This window comes from Amphiura filiformis, chromosome 9 (genome assembly GCF_039555335.1).
Source record: "Amphiura filiformis chromosome 9, Afil_fr2py, whole genome shotgun sequence".
Taxonomy (NCBI): domain Eukaryota; kingdom Metazoa; phylum Echinodermata; class Ophiuroidea; order Amphilepidida; family Amphiuridae; genus Amphiura; species Amphiura filiformis.
Window position 1 is genome coordinate 66,162,800 of NC_092636.1, and position 15,944 is coordinate 66,178,743.

At 37.0% G+C, this 15,944-nt stretch overlaps 2 protein-coding genes across 2 annotated transcripts in view; one reads left to right on the top strand and one right to left on the bottom strand.

Moving 5' to 3' along the window:
* Positions 1–1,118: 1,118 nt before the first annotated feature.
* Positions 1,119–6,770, top strand: LOC140161338 (dual specificity protein phosphatase 19-like). Its single transcript, XM_072184822.1, has 4 exons — positions 1,119–1,206; positions 4,659–4,872; positions 5,814–5,967; positions 6,447–6,770. Exons 1-4 carry the CDS (start codon positions 1,204–1,206, stop codon positions 6,688–6,690), a joined length of 615 nt encoding a protein of 204 aa, XP_072040923.1. The 5' UTR covers positions 1,119–1,203; the 3' UTR covers positions 6,691–6,770.
* A 6,069-nt stretch (positions 6,771–12,839) lies between these two features.
* LOC140161339 (uncharacterized) overlaps positions 12,840–15,944 on the bottom strand; it is a 38,409-nt gene continuing 35,304 nt past the window's right edge. The window contains exon 18 of the mRNA XM_072184823.1: positions 12,840–15,651. Within this exon, the coding sequence (XP_072040924.1) occupies positions 15,289–15,651 (363 nt within the window). The 3' untranslated portion in view covers positions 12,840–15,288. The remainder of the gene's footprint in view (positions 15,652–15,944) is intronic.

Genomic DNA, 15,944 nt, shown 5'->3' on the forward strand with positions numbered 1-15,944 from the left:
TAGTAAAAAAAAAGAAAAAATGTTCCAAGGCCCTTAGGCTATATCAAATGCAATTTACATCTTTAAAAGTTTAAAAACAAAACAAAAAAATCCCTCCCTTACCTACCTAGCATATTTTTTTATGTTACACCCACAGAGGACTCTCTTTCCTCTATGGTTACGCCAACCAAACAATTTTTTTGGCCTTTATAATACTTATACGTGAGTAGTAGGGGGGGGGGGGGGGCAGCAGGAAATGATCCTGGCATACACGCTGTTCCGGCGTGGTGACAAGCTGTCAGTAGCGAATGAATGCGGAACTTTCGAAAAGGGGTATAATCCTTCTTGTCTTCCATGAGCAACCGCGTCATATCGGGTATAATCTTCCTTCCAGGAGCAACCACTGTGTATGATTGACGGGCTATTCCATTGCTCGTAATAGGGTAGTGTATTTAGCGGGGCAATGCTGGGTGCACGCGCGGTTGCACGATGTAGGCCTACTTGGCATGTGGTTGTTGGTGTAGGGGTGTGGGGGTGTGTGTGTTGGGGAGGGGGGTGTTGTCTGAGATGTTAGGGATTATTTAATAATAGTTTTTAATATTGGAAGAACGTTTTAAACTTTAATTTAAGGCATCATATACAATGTTATATACTATTCTAGATTTTCAATTAGTAACAAAATAATAAAATAGCATTTAAAATTATATTAATAGGCCTATTTAAACTATACAGGAGAGGGTTGTGTTTGGTGGCCATGGGAGTTCAAATATGTTATTTAGGTGGTCACTTTTAGTGTCTAATCTGTAAAATTTTTGAGATTTTGTTCATTTGAGGGCTGAAAAAAACCAAATTTTCATGAAATTGAGGGCCATCAAGAAACCAAAATGCACCCCGATTCTGTCGCACATCCCCGTAGTAGGCATACCCTCCTTTCCACCCCCCCCCCTAAACTACACGTGTATAATGTAACCGCCACGAGTATTTACCTGTAGGCAAGCTCACCCCTACAGTCGAAATAGTTCTAGCCCAGATAGCTTTTAACTCACGCCTATTAATAACGTACTTTCATCAAGCGATGGCGCTATAAGGTTTACCACGGAAGCTGTTTGGTTTACCGTGGAAGAAGATTATACCCTATATGGAACTTTCTGGTTTTTGTTCCTGTTTCTCTTTGGGAAGTGTTAAATTCTACTGTATTTCATACTAAAAAGCCAGTTATGTCCAATGGTAAGAATGAGTTTATAAACAATAAATGAGTAAGTCTTCATATACCATTAGAAACCGTAACTGACGTCCACGAGAAACTGGTATTATCACTGTACTTTATGTAAGCTTACATCAACTTCAAGTTTTAAGTCCAAGAGAAGGGCACACACCACTAAATAATCGTCCCATTGAAATACACGGGAAAATACATGAAAGTAAGTTTGTTTTTCTACCCCATGTAACAACATTTTTAATATTTTGATCAAACCAATGTCTTAAATAAAGATTAAACTTTTATTTAAATTTAATTTTTTGGGACAAGTTAAGACAAACTTGAGAGATACTGAACTCCTGAACAGCGCCATCCCGAATTTCAGCCGACACGCCGCCTCCTTACCAGTTCCGCCATGATATTGTTCCGAGGGCATATTACCCATGCACATTCGATTCAGAAAATTTTCTGAACAGATATGTAATGTTGAGCTCCTATTCTATCTTTTTATCAAAACAACCAAGAATCACTCAAATTTGGTTCCCTCGGGGCGCCGATATATTTCGCATAGGTGCTATTTTTACCGGAACTTTGAAAGGTTACACCAAATGCGGAAGGATTTAGTGTAGTGCACCCTTATAAGAAAAAATATTTTTGATATTCTTTATTTTTGGAATCAGTGGTCAACATCCTAAAAAAGTGTAATTGCTTTTGATCGCTAGTCACTCCAAAGTTATAAAACAGGGCTCCAAACAAGCTCGGACTGAGTGAAAATATGATACTTTTCGCAATTTTCAGCATTCAAGGGCCAGAGCAACATTTTGACCATGTTAAACTGTATTTATAATCCCATTAACATCAGGAAAGTGACTTTGTTTACAAAAATATATGTACAATCACAAATTTAACATGACCGGCGACACGTGATCATTTCTCCCCCCCTCTTAGATCATGCATAATATAAGGACGTGTCAATAGGCATATGCCTTAAGTTGGGGGGTGTTATGGGTAGATAGAACGGTAATTTGACACTCTAAAATGTTAAATTTCCAAGTTATGCGTGTATTATTTTTGCAAGATCTAAAATTAAGAAACCCCATCATTAGAATTAATTGATAAATTTCTCTCTTGGGAATTGAATATTTGGTCATGAGATAAAAATGCCGTTATTTTGTCATCATTAGACCATAATATAGTATGCTTTGACTTTAAATGTCTATTGAGACCCAATTAAAGGTTCAGTGATTATTTTCAAAACGGTTATAATTGAGTTTTGATCTTATAATTACATTTTGCATCAAAATAATTCCAAAGATGTTTCATTTTTTCAGCACCGAGATAACCAAAAGTGACCACTTCTATGATATTGGGGCCAAAATAGCTCAATTTCAAGCACGGTCTTAAATTGTCAATTCGACGGGTACTTGCGTTTTGAAGCTAATTTCTCGTGCGTTTAAGAATGAAATCGCGTATTTGTAGACGGAAATAGAAAAACAGACTTTTTTTCTTTGCAAAGACATCAGTTTCAGTCAAAAATCTCAACTTTTGGCACTTAAAATCAGGTATTAATCATGTCCATAGCATTTAAAAATGAGTCTTCAAGGGCACACACCACTAAATAATCGTCCCATTGAAATACACGGAAAATACATGAAAGTAAGTTTGTTTTTCTACCCCATGTAACAACATTTTTAATATTTTGATCAAACCAATGTCTTAAATAAAGATTAAACTTTTATTTAAATTTAATTTTTTTTTTTTTTTTAGACAAACTTGAGAGATACTGAACTCCTGAACAGCGCCATCCCGAATTTCAGCCGACACGCTTTCGCCTCCTTACCAGTTCGGCCATGATATTGTTCCGAGGGCCTATTACCCATGCACATTCGATTCAGAAAATTTTCTGAACAGATATGTAATGTTGAGCTCCTATTCTATCTTTTTATCAAAACAACCAAGAATCACTCAAATTTGGTTCCTCGGGCGCCGATATATTTCGCATAGGTGCTATTTTTACGGAACTTTGAAAGGTTACACCAAATGCGGAAGGATTTAGTGTAGTGCACCCAGAACTTAGCTCGATATACCCTAGATCTAATACAGGTTTTATATTTACTATCTTACATTATCTTGCTGTATTTCAGCTAGGGCAACATAGGTAGAAAACTTGTTTTTTTTTTTTAGAACAATGCAAATACGTAATCTATTCATGACGACCTCGACCTTGGATCATTTCTATTCACCATGGCCATGCATTGAACTTTTGAAGTGAGAGAGTCAGTAGGTGAGACCTCATCAGCAATTTCTTTCCACAGTTTTCCTGGTATACCATCTGGACCAGTTAGCTTGTGAGGTTTTATGTTCTTAAGAAGCTTGATGAGATGGTAGGAAATCTTTAATACTCAAGAACTCTAGCTTCGAATTTGCACACGCTAGTTACGAATTCATGGACAATGCTAGAGTGTGTTGCAGTGGCGTAGCGTCATAGGGGAACGGGGGCACGTGTCCTCCCCCAATCGATCTGAAATTTTAGAAAATCCCATGTAGGAAAATTGCCTAAAAACAGCTTGTGCCCCCCACTCAGACCCGGTGCCCCCCAATCATGGTCCCCCCCCCAATGTGGTGACCCACGCTACGTCACTGGTGTGTTGCTTTTGTTTTTCGGTTGGACAGTGGTGCAATTTTTTGCAACAGAGGTTATTTATTCTGAAATGTTAAAGTGAAATTTGGATGAAAGTTATTTCGATGAGTCATCTGTATCTTTTGAACAAGATTTGCCTATTTTTAACAGTCTAACATTTTGCTGAAGTGTAATTTTAGCAACATTTTTGATGTGATCGCTTGTTGTGATCGGTTGTGTTTACTTCTGAACTTCCATTGCTTTACACGGTGTCATGCTTCAGTAAATCCGACTAGATTTTGAATGCAATTGTCTCTAGCCTAGAATGAGAAGCAATCGGTGAGCAAATTCTTGGCTAGACTTCTCGAACAAAGGAAATCCAGATGGTGGAGCCTGGAGGGAAATTTTGTCTGGATTCCTGGGAAATGAACATTTTTTCCAGGCCTGCCAACATCTCACTAGCCCTAGATTTAGAACTGCCACCATACTAAAAACTGCTCTAGAGCCAGAGGCACTTTACATTGATAAAAAACTGGTTTGAAATGCTTGATTGAACAAACCAGTAGATAAGATGAAAGCATTTTAATGCGTGTCAGGTCACTTGAGAACGCACTTGCAAACATGCAATTGCAATTAGTTATTTCTGCAGCTGAATTTATACTCGTATCGTTTTTTCAGAAAAGCAAATCGCACATATGTCCAAATGCGCCATACTATTTGCACACTGAGCATGTGTGTGATTAGCTTTTCTGCAAAAGTGACAGTATAGACCTGAGAGAGTATAGAGTGAGAGAGAGAAAGAGTGTTTTAGAGAGATTGAGAAAAGAAAAAATAATAAAAGAAAAAATATTATTTTTTCAGGCCTTCTTGGGTGAGATAACTAAATTCAACAAGAAATCCCTACAAAATGTAGAGACACAGATAACAACCCCAGCTGGTCAGCGGATATTAGAATCACATAGTACAGACTGGGACAAAATCTCAAAACAAGTCACAGATGAAGGAACATTGGGTTTTATCGGAGACTACAAACCAGACCTGCAGGTGCTTGAAGTGAGACCCAGACTTTTTCTTAGTAAGACATGAGACTGATCAATATATCCTGCTTTTGATTTGCAGCACTATTAAAGTCAATTTTGAACTTGCCCGCATTAAATTTTCCACCCACATCAACATAATTTCATGTGTTATGAATTTGTTATTTTGAAATATGTGACCATCCAGCACAACTGAGCCCCGAAGTCGCCAATCATCATTTTTTAGATATTCAACCAAAATATTCTGCTTGAAATTAGCTTTAAAATGATGTATATCATGTCTATAGTACTTGACATTTAAGTAGTGAAAAATCAATAAATCCTTTGTTTCCAATTGTTTATTGTTAAGTTCAATGGAGCATATCTCAATAGTGGCACTGGCAACATCCGGGCTCAGTTGTGGTCGATGGTCACATATTTCAGTCAGTTTCAAAATACAATATAACTCTGAAAAGATCAAATTGATCATAAAATCTAATTTTTAAAATTTGATTTATATGTCATCCCAAATTCACTTTCCTGCAATTATCATTATATTATCAGTAAGCCTAAGAGTAGTTTTTGATAAAAATTATAAAAATTGAAAATTTACCCTGCAGTTATATGGATGAGTAGGTGGTATATGTAGTTTCCTGTGACACTTCTCTCAAAAGAGCTCCAAAGTTGTAAAATGCCAGTCATTGACTTTTACTTACAAAGCAGAGAAGCAGACCCATATGCAGGGGAGGGGGTGTAGGGATGTGGCAGCATCCCCAAATCCATAAAGGTCCATTTTTTGCAATATAAAAGTCTTAAAAGTGGGAGGAAATGGACAAAAGGTCCACTTTTTGGTGATGAGGCATCCAAAAAAGGGCAATTTTCCCAAAGATCTGTGCAATCACACTTTATTTCAAAAAAGGTCTACTTTTGTCACTTCCATTTATATTTACTGAAAAATAGCAGTTAATTATGCAATATTTCAATTGTTTGATACTCTCAGGTTCCCAAGATGTAGCTGCTTCATTGGATCTGCTTCAAGAGCACAACATTACTCATATACTCAATGTGGCATCACTGGTTGAAAATAGCTTCCCAGCAATGTTTACATACAAGACCTGTAAAATATTGGATCTACCTGAGGTACCAATTACTAGGTAAGCTATATCCAGTAACGCAGGCAAGCTCCCATTAAACATGTAGTATCTGACAGTAAATAATAATGAGTGACTCCACAAGAGAGCAGGATCTGCATTAAAACATTTTAATACAATCTCTTAGGATGCACATCCATGGTAGAAAGTGTCTACACAGCACTCGCATCCGTTACAGTATGTGTGCATGTAGGGTGCTCATGACGCGATGCCGTGTAGGCGCTCATGACGTGATGCTTTCTGCACTCGCGACCGCTTGTTTGATCATCACTAAAAAATAATTAGGTCACGCTTGCCTTGCGCGATGCTATGTAGGTTGTTCGGCGAATCGGATGTCAATGTGATGATGACGATTCAATTAGCCAATCAGAATGCCGTTTTTATGCTGTATACAGCGCCAAATCAGGCAGTGTGAAGGTTCTTTGTAAATGTTTGAAACTTTTCAATATTGACAACTTCTTTATTTTTTCATTTTCTTTCAGACATTTTGATGAGTGCTTCCAATTTATCGAGACTGGTCTCTCTGAGGGTGGCATCTTAGTTCACTGCAATGCTGGTAGATCAAGATCTGTTACTATAGTTACTGCTTATCTGATGAAGACAGAGAGGATAACATTAGATGTAATATTAAAAGAAATGAAGGAACAAAGACCCGGTGTACAACCAAATCCTGGTTTTATGATGCAATTAAAAGAATATGAAAAAAATGTTCTGGGAGACCAGTAAAGACTCACAAGCCATGGATACTCAAAATCAGACAGCATCATGAACAGATGAAAAACAGTGGTGGCGCCAGGAAATTTTTGTCCGGGGAGTCATTGAGGGGCAAAGTGAATTTCAGGGGGTGGGGAATCAACAAATTGTGCAAAATTTACTGCAAAAGGTGAAATTTTCTTAATTTTGGGTTTTTACTGGGGGAAACAGGGGGCAAGAGTTCTGACTGGGGGCATTTTCCCCCTCATGCCTCCCCCCCCCCATGGCGCCGCCACTGATGAAGAAATGAGCTCTTTTGTTGTGGCATCATGTCTATCTATCCCTTGGTCATGTTTGACACAAATGCCCTACCAGACTACCAAGGATGTAGCAAGCAGGTGGACAGGATGGACAAAGTCCAGGGGTCGTAGGGTTCTGGGGCCCAAGCAAAAGTGATAAAGGTGGATAAAGGAGATGTTAAATGGGGCCCGCACTGCTCCTTGTCCATCCCCCCATCCATTGAGTCTCTTGCTACACCCTGTAGGTTACCATCATCACAATTTAGAGGTTTAAATATCTGTCAGTTGTGTAATGACCAGGACAAGCTTAATCTTGTTAATTTGCATCCACCCATGCTCAACTCCAGGGCCTATTTTTTGTTCGAATAATGTGGTGCAATATTTTATATTATTACTTAAAAAGCTGTATGTAAGTATGTTTTTACTTATTGTTTAATAAATTTTTGTTATGAATATTTATATTTGTGTGTATTGAAAGTGTGCTTTAACTTACTGTTTGTAAGTGTCTAATAGCATTTGATATTAAGTATTATATCACTCATACATAAATTCTAGACAGTTCATTGGTTGATTACCATTTATCATTTTTACCATCAGCCTCTCCGTGTGCGCCAAGCCGTGCGCTGACTCGCCAATTTAGTTGTGGGGTGGACCCTAAAATGTGAAGTATATCAAGGCAAACCATGGTGTTATGTTGATGAAAAAATGTATTTCCTACCGTAAATAGTATTTTAATAATAGAATTTATGTACAGTGATATAAAACAAATATTAACTGTCTTAAATTAGTGTAATGGTCGAAATATAATCACTCGGTGAAAGATGTATCCGGCTCGTGGAATGGAACAATCCATCTTTCACCTCATGATTATATTTCGACCATCACACTCATAGACAGTTAATATTTGTATACTATCATAATTATCAATAATATTACTGGCAGTATTAATCAACAAAGATTTGACATAATAACAATAAACTGGCTATGTCCTGCATTACCTAACTAATGAAAGCCAATCACTCCCAAGTGTGAGAGCTGTAAATGCTATGCCCACTCTGTGTTTGTTAGGATGTATAATGAACAATGAACAGAATAAATACAAGTAACACACATTTGAAAGATAAATAAGTTTTATTTCCATAAAAGGAAAACCAAATCACTTTGCCTCAACAGTAAGGAATAGGCTATGTACAATTTCAGGCTATATCACCGAGGTAGGCTTATCTATAGTGGAATGTATTATATGTGTTGCTATAGCAAGGGAAGGCAGATTTTGAACATCACAAAAGTAACTACCCTTTTTTTAAAGACTACTCAAAACAAAATATATGCACACTGAAATAGCCCAATTAAGTTCTGCACATTTTGGTACCTTATTTGTGTCAATAGTCCTGATAATCCTTTGAATGAAAAAGAATCGGACTCCAAAGTTGTACTTGAACTCATTAAAAGTTTAGCTTTTGTTGCCAGAGTGCTGGTCATCCTTGACCAGTGACATAGAGAATGTAATGCCAAATTGGCTGGAGTAGCTTTTCAGTCAATTCAACTTTGAATCTTAATCTTTTTCATTCAAAGAGTCATCATGAATTTGTGGAATATTGAGACAAATAAGTTATCTTTGCAGAATATAACTGGGTTTCTCTTTGCTATCAGTTTGATGTAGATTGATATCTCCCAATCAAAGGGGTAGTTAAGGGTCATTCAAAATATTTGCCATTTATCCATATGTACAAAGCATGTATGATGGAAGGGGATAAAAACTAACCATGGTGCATATATGTATGTATGAAAAAATAAATGGGAGGGAATGATGAAATATTCACCAATTTTATGTGCAAATCTCAAAGGGGGAAGGTTGAAAAAATATGTTGCTTTGTACATACAGGAAAATGTTGAATGACCCATTACTGTGTTTACATTAGAATGTGTTAAATTTATAAAGTTTTGAAAACTTGTTATTTAGAAACATAAAAGAAGATGACATTTGAATAAAATAATCAACACTATTCTTTGGTGCACCTCAAATTAGGTAGTGACATCCATGCTTATTGGCCGAAAGTGTGCCGACAAACCACCCTTACACATATGTGTGTAAGCTGCGATTAACTTTACGCACATGATTCGATTCTGCGACCAGCTAAAGACGCACCTACGTCACTTCCAAACTTAAGGCAAACCAAAGAATATATGAAGAGCTTTGTTGCAAAACCCCTTACATCCACTTGAGCCATTTTGAGAAAACATCAAAAATGGAAAATCATCAAAGAAAGTAATGATATATGGGGGTTTGCAACAAAAGCAGTTTTCGGCCGGATGCATGGGTAGGATGAGCATCCCGCCAAAACTGCTTTTGTAGAAATCCCCTATATCAGTACTTGATTATTTGATGTTTTCTCAAAATTGCTCAAGTGGATGTAAGGGGTTTTGCAACAAAGCTCTTCATATGCAGGTTATGAACCCATAAGCAAGTTAATTACCGTATATCACTTTGGTCACCAGTCAATACTGTAAGGAGGTCATAAATAATACTATTTATAACATAAACATTTAGCAATAATTACATCACATAGATAAAATTTTATCATTTTGTTATATTACACTAATTCAAAAATTGAAAACAGTTTTATATACTAATACTATTAATACTTTTGTCAAAATCTTGTCCAATATTTGTTTTTGTCAGTGTCCTATGATAATTATAATCTTTTATTATAGTTTGGTTATATGTGACATGATCTGATCCATGGAGGTCAAATGCGGCAAATTTGAAATTGATATCAAGGCAAAAACATGGGACTAAAAAACAATAAAATACATAAGAAAATATACATCACAAAACTTTGTAACTTCAGAATGAAGTATGCTAGACCTTTTCAGTATATGTGATGCGATCAAGCAAAATCAGTCAGAACTCAGAAATATTGATTTTGAGATATAGCCAAACAAAGGAAATATTTCCTTTTGTTTTGTGTTGCTTTGGAAACTCTTTTTGCTCATATCATTGGAACTGGTTGTTCAATTTCAATGGAGTTTTGTGCAAAATGCAGCTTTGTAAATGCTTTTTACTATCCTATAAGAAACTGAAAATTTAATATTTCCGAGATCTGACTGATTTTGCTTGATCGCATCACATATGATAGCTTAATGTTTGTATAAGGTAATAATTATAGTAACTCAATTTTCAAACATACCTCCTTTGGCCTCCATGGACCAGATTGTGTCACATATTATATATTCTCATCGTCAGTCGCAACACAAAGTGGCGAACATGAATTTCCGAGAATAGCGTGTTTGACTATATTACTAAAAATGGAGTCAATATTTCTCCACTGTTATCTCTCGATTCCATTTGAAATTAAAGTTCAAGGTTCAAACTATTAAAACTGTATCTTTAATAGTTAAAAAGGATTAACTATTATATACCTAGCTCTAAACCTTTACATGAAATGGAAAATTTGGAAATATCACTCTCGCCACTGTGTGTTGCGACCAATGACATACACCACATTAAGCTATGAGTGGAAGCTTATTTCTTGTATTGTTAATATAACTACATAAACTGTTTACATAACTGCATAAAATGGCCCAAAATATGAACTTTATGTGTAGTCAGTTCTGTGTTTGATATACATGTGTAGTTGGATCCTGCACATAATGATAGAGGATCATTGTGTACATAGTAAAGTTACTGTGTAGGCGCTAAGGTGCATGGGCAATAAATGGAAGTCCAACTTGACTCCTGGTGGTTAATTCCATTTTGAGTATGGGGACGTGCTGCCCAAATGGGTCCATTTTTCACAACAAATCCCTAGAATTAGGGGGGTGTGATAATTCAAAAATTTTATGAATTGCTGCTGAAAATATGGTATCGACTATACTAAACAAGAATATGATCATTAAAAATAAATTTAAGTAGATTAACCCCCTGTACATGCCCCTGAAGATTTGGTAACAAGGTTGCCGAATTCGCAGCCTTGCACATGCTTAATGTAGTAGATTATCATAGAAACTGAAAGAAATTGTGATTCTTGAGCCTGTTTAATAATTATTTTGTATTGTAAATGCTGAGTTTGATACAATATGTTGACAATATCATAAACAGCTTATCAGCTGGAGGTTATCACTTTTTATTTGTCTAGAAGAGAGTGCAATGCTTCATTAAAATCCGTTAATCCAGCCGCAGTCTGCCTTAGACATCACATTCCTCAAATAGAGGTTCAGGTTTTCGCATTATATTTCACACACAGTTTTCTATGATCTTTTAATTGCCAACATCACTTGATTTAAGAAGTGAAAGACTTGTGTCCCTTGAATATCTTCAAGATACAGCTGCAAGGTTTTGGATCGGTCCGTGGCTTGTCAAGCTTCTCTGGATCCTTGGAAGATAGGCCTATGGCATGCTCAGCTGTAAGATCACATTCCCCAAAGGTAAAACTGTCTCCCTTCTGCTTCTGAAACCGGAACAAGACATGATCGATCATCTTTATCTTTGTGGCTTCATATATGAGAAAGATTCTGCTACTTTAAATGAGTAGGCCTGTCACAAATGTCATTATCATACATGTACTTGATTTGCTGGAATCTGTCCATTGACACAAAGGAGAATGCTAGAATGTTGATGTTAAGAAGGTTCTTGGGATCATTGCTAATTAGTCATCATAAAGTTGATAAAAGACTGGTATCAGTTTTGAGTAGGTTGTAACTGTTGAAGTTTAGTTAGTGAAAAATATGGCTCTATAATTATGATGTAAACTAATCAGAGCTCCTGTATAGTAAGACTATATGGTTTCATGCAGGGAGTCCGGATCCCAGAAGCACTGACAATGCATGCAAGTATGTGTTTATATCGGGCCTACTTTTGAAGATCTTCTAGATAGCTAGAGTTATATCCTATATGTTAAGTCATTAAAGCGTTTGTCCTTTAGGCTCACTGGGAAATGTGGATGTCAATTCACTGGACTTTCCTTGTTCCATGATTTATTAACTTTGTATGCAGCCAAGTGCCTGTTGAGTCAAACTGCTCGACGATGAGGCAGTAGTTGAGTAGAGTTATTCTTGGGTATTATTTGGGTCTACCTATTCTGTTCCCAATTATGTGCTTGGTAAGACTCTTAGGTCCGTATGCACAAATGAGTTAGACCGGGTCTAAAGTTAGACCTGGTCCCAGGACAAGGGACATTTTCCTTTACATTTTCTTAAGCTATTTATTTTGTCTTATTTTTGGACTTTGCATGTAAATCTTTAGAATTTGCTAGCTACTCTATGAAGTAAATAAGAGTAAAAGACCATTCCTGATGGAACTCAATTCCACTTTTGTGCATACGGACCTTAGGGCCTACACTTAGAAAAGATGGTCAGACATAGGCCTACATAAACCCAGAATCCAGCCTTTCATCAATAAGACTTTCTACACCTTCACTATGAGCTGTTTGATCTGTAATGACAAGTCTATCTTTTCATTTTAAAGTGTTTTAGCTCCACTTGCTGCATCTAAGATCACAAAGATATGCCTAGGCCTACTCACTTTTTACACCACACCAACCTATAGGCCTTAATGTCCAAAATTGCTCAAATGTCATCATATGGAACTAATTTCACACTAGCTAATCAAGAAGAGCACATACACAATCCATAGTTTTAGCGAAAAGCACTTTAATCAAGTGTTTACAGCCATTTCAACTTCCATTAATGTCGTCTGCTACACAAGCCTGCCGAATTCGGAAACCTTGTTTCAAAATTTTCAAGGGGCATGTACAGGGGGTTAGAAATAATTTTGAATAAAATTCTTTCATATTCTTGATTTCCAATGTTGATACCATATTTTGAACTGCAATTCATATTAAAAAGTTGAAATTTGCAAAATAACACACCCCCCTACTAGAATTGAGGGTAGGGTTTTCACAGAAAATCCTGGGCCATGTTTGGAAAAATCATCCAAAGCAGCAAGAATGGAGTAGTTTTTTACTGAATATATGGGTCCATGTTTTGAAAAGTCACCTTAAAAGAGCACAATTGTGTAGAAAATTTATCGCTAGAAATGGGATATGGTTTTGAAACTCAAGCAGCACATGTCACAAAAAATAAGGTGTCATTTTGAGAGCTTTTCCAAGATTCAGGTTTAATACTGCTTAAAAAATGTACTTTTTAAGCATATATAACATCATATTGTCCACTGTTACATGCATGTGTTACAATACAAACACCACATGACCCTCTGTCTGTTACTGGGAATATTATGCAATTATGTAGAAACAGGGCCTCTCCAATGTCTACACCAAGTAACTATTACTTTCACTCACACCTGCATGGCACTCAACTTTTTGTACCATATTGAGTTAAGAACATTATTCCTATAATGTTGTTATGCTAGAGACCCACAGAGAAACTGCTTCAGGAATCGACATACCATTTTAGGTAATAAGCTACATTAATACATAAGCTGCTAAGCATACATACCTACATGTACGTCTTGTCTTTGGTTAGGTCAATATAATGACGGAAGAAACTACTGTTCTAATTATGAGAAAGGTCTCATATTTTTTGGGTAAAAAATATTGCCAAAATATCTAATTCTTGATCATGCGAGCCAACTTGGGTACGCACAGATATTTGCGTCAAGCACACTACGCAAGACCATACACAAGTACATCTTTTGAGGATTGACCAATCATGGTCTTGTGTCACGCGATCATGTTGTTCCACAAAAGTGCCCTGACACAAATGCACGGAGAAGGTATGGGGCCTCTCATGATCAAGAATTAGATATTTTACCTACAGTACAAGTGTCCCTTGGACAGTACTAGAATAAACCTTCATATCATTTCACTCCAATAAGAATATTAAAGATATTTCAATATGGTTCACTTTGTCATACTTTCAATGTACAGAGAAGAAAACACAGACCTGCTTTCTGGGATAAGTAGGCAAGACTTTCATAGTTGGTCATTTGCATTAATAAAACTTGTGTCACAATGCTCAAACCTAAATTATATTATTTTTCTTTGAATATACCAAATTTAAGTATAAATTATCACGACACATGAATTTTTAGCATAAATACTGACGAACATAATACGTTATAGTGAAAAATTCACAGCCAGTAAAGATTGAATTCAAGTACTCCAGTAGAGAAAACTATTCCACACCACCATGTGGCTCAATTTATGCCATATTTGTGTTGCCTATGGAGGAAATAGTTCACCTCTAGATTATATCACCATGCACTTATGTTAAAATCTATACACCCCTATGGAAGACATGACCTTAATCTTCTACACAGGGAGTGTGAATTTCAAATGGGGTTACCTGAATGTGTGACACCATTTGAAATCTACACCCCCTGTTTGGGAGTTTAAGGTCATGTCTTCCATAAGGGTGTATGGATGTCAACTGGAATAGCCCATTACCATGTGTGCTTGTTTCTGCTGTGTAATGCTTTGCTGTGATAACACCAATGTGAAGTGCTACATCCACAAACCATTGAATGCTCTAACTATAAGATCCAATAATCACTCCATTTCAGGCCTTTGCCAAGAAATGATAGCGGTACACTATTTGGTCCCAAACATTACAATTCAAGTGGATTTTTCCACAGTATTATGTGGCAAGAAATTATCTGTTCGCAACTTAAGGTCCAGGAGCACAATGCTATGTGGTCCAGGACCACAATGTTAATGGAACTCCATTAGTTGCAAGTCTTTACTTTGGAAGTCTGTGGGCCTCAGCCTTACATGGCTTGGGGCCTTTATGTATTTAGCATTGTGCTCCTGCACCACAAGTTGTAGACTAAATTAGATATTTGCTCATTATGTACAGGATTATCTAGTCTAGACTTTGGTTCACCTCAAGTTTGGTAATGATGTCAATGCTTTTTCGCAGCTGTGCTGTAAGCATGCTGACAAACCACCCTTGTGTGCTTGCGTGTACACTCTGCCTAATTAACTTGCCATTTGAAACTGCAACCTGTGAAATATGCACCTACGTCACTACCTAACTTCTGACCCAAAGTATAGCCCAAGAATTCCCAACTATCTTTGCAACGCGACTTCATTTCTGGAAAGCTGGACTACTCACAACCCAAAGTTAAAATTGTGTTGCATGCCCCACGTTAAGTGTCTCTTCACCATGTTTGAGCTTGCGACCCACTGGTAGGAACCCTGGCTGGCAAACCTGTCTTATACCACCTGTGATATCATACAATCAAGGAGTAAAGCTGTACACTATTATAACAGGTGTATTTAGTCCATAAGCTTACCTGTCAAAGGTGGCATAATACCAGATTGCCCCCAGCCCTCATCTAACCTTGCAACATGCAATTTCAGTATGCAAACATTCAAAGTGCAGTTTCTTTGACAACATGAAAATGCTGTGTCCTTCCTGTTCTTGCTGCACTCTTGACTGGTTGTATCCGTTGTATTGTGCCTTGTTCTTCTGGTACAGGTTTATCCATTGATGAATTATCCCCTTGGATAGGGGTCAAGGTTCTAGCTGGCCATTGGCTAGCAGTTCTTGGGTCTGGCTCGGAGTGTGAGTGTTGATGATGTGAGACATGAGGTGTGCCTGGTTCTGATTCTTGCAGTGATGAGTTTTTACGAATACTTGATGTAGATCGACTCTCAAGTGATGGCAGAGGTTTCTGTAGGGGTTGTAATTTGGGTTCCCTTGGATGATGATGTAGACCTCCCACATAAAAACTCTGTAACACAAAACAACATCATATGATAACTGAACACAGTTGCTACATGTACAGGGTTCAAGTGCAAGTAATGCACCAAGTATATTGTAATTCTGCTGCAGTGAACAAGACTGACAGCACTTTTGGGAAGCTTTGAGATGTGTTCCTTCTCTAAGCAATCACACAGTTTTTAGACCATCATCAATACTTTTAACTGTAAAGGTTTTATGGGCCTCCACTGTTGATATTTGGAAAAGTATGTATCTCAAATGGCTAATAAAGAGTAATAAATGTGTATACATTTTGCAACAGGC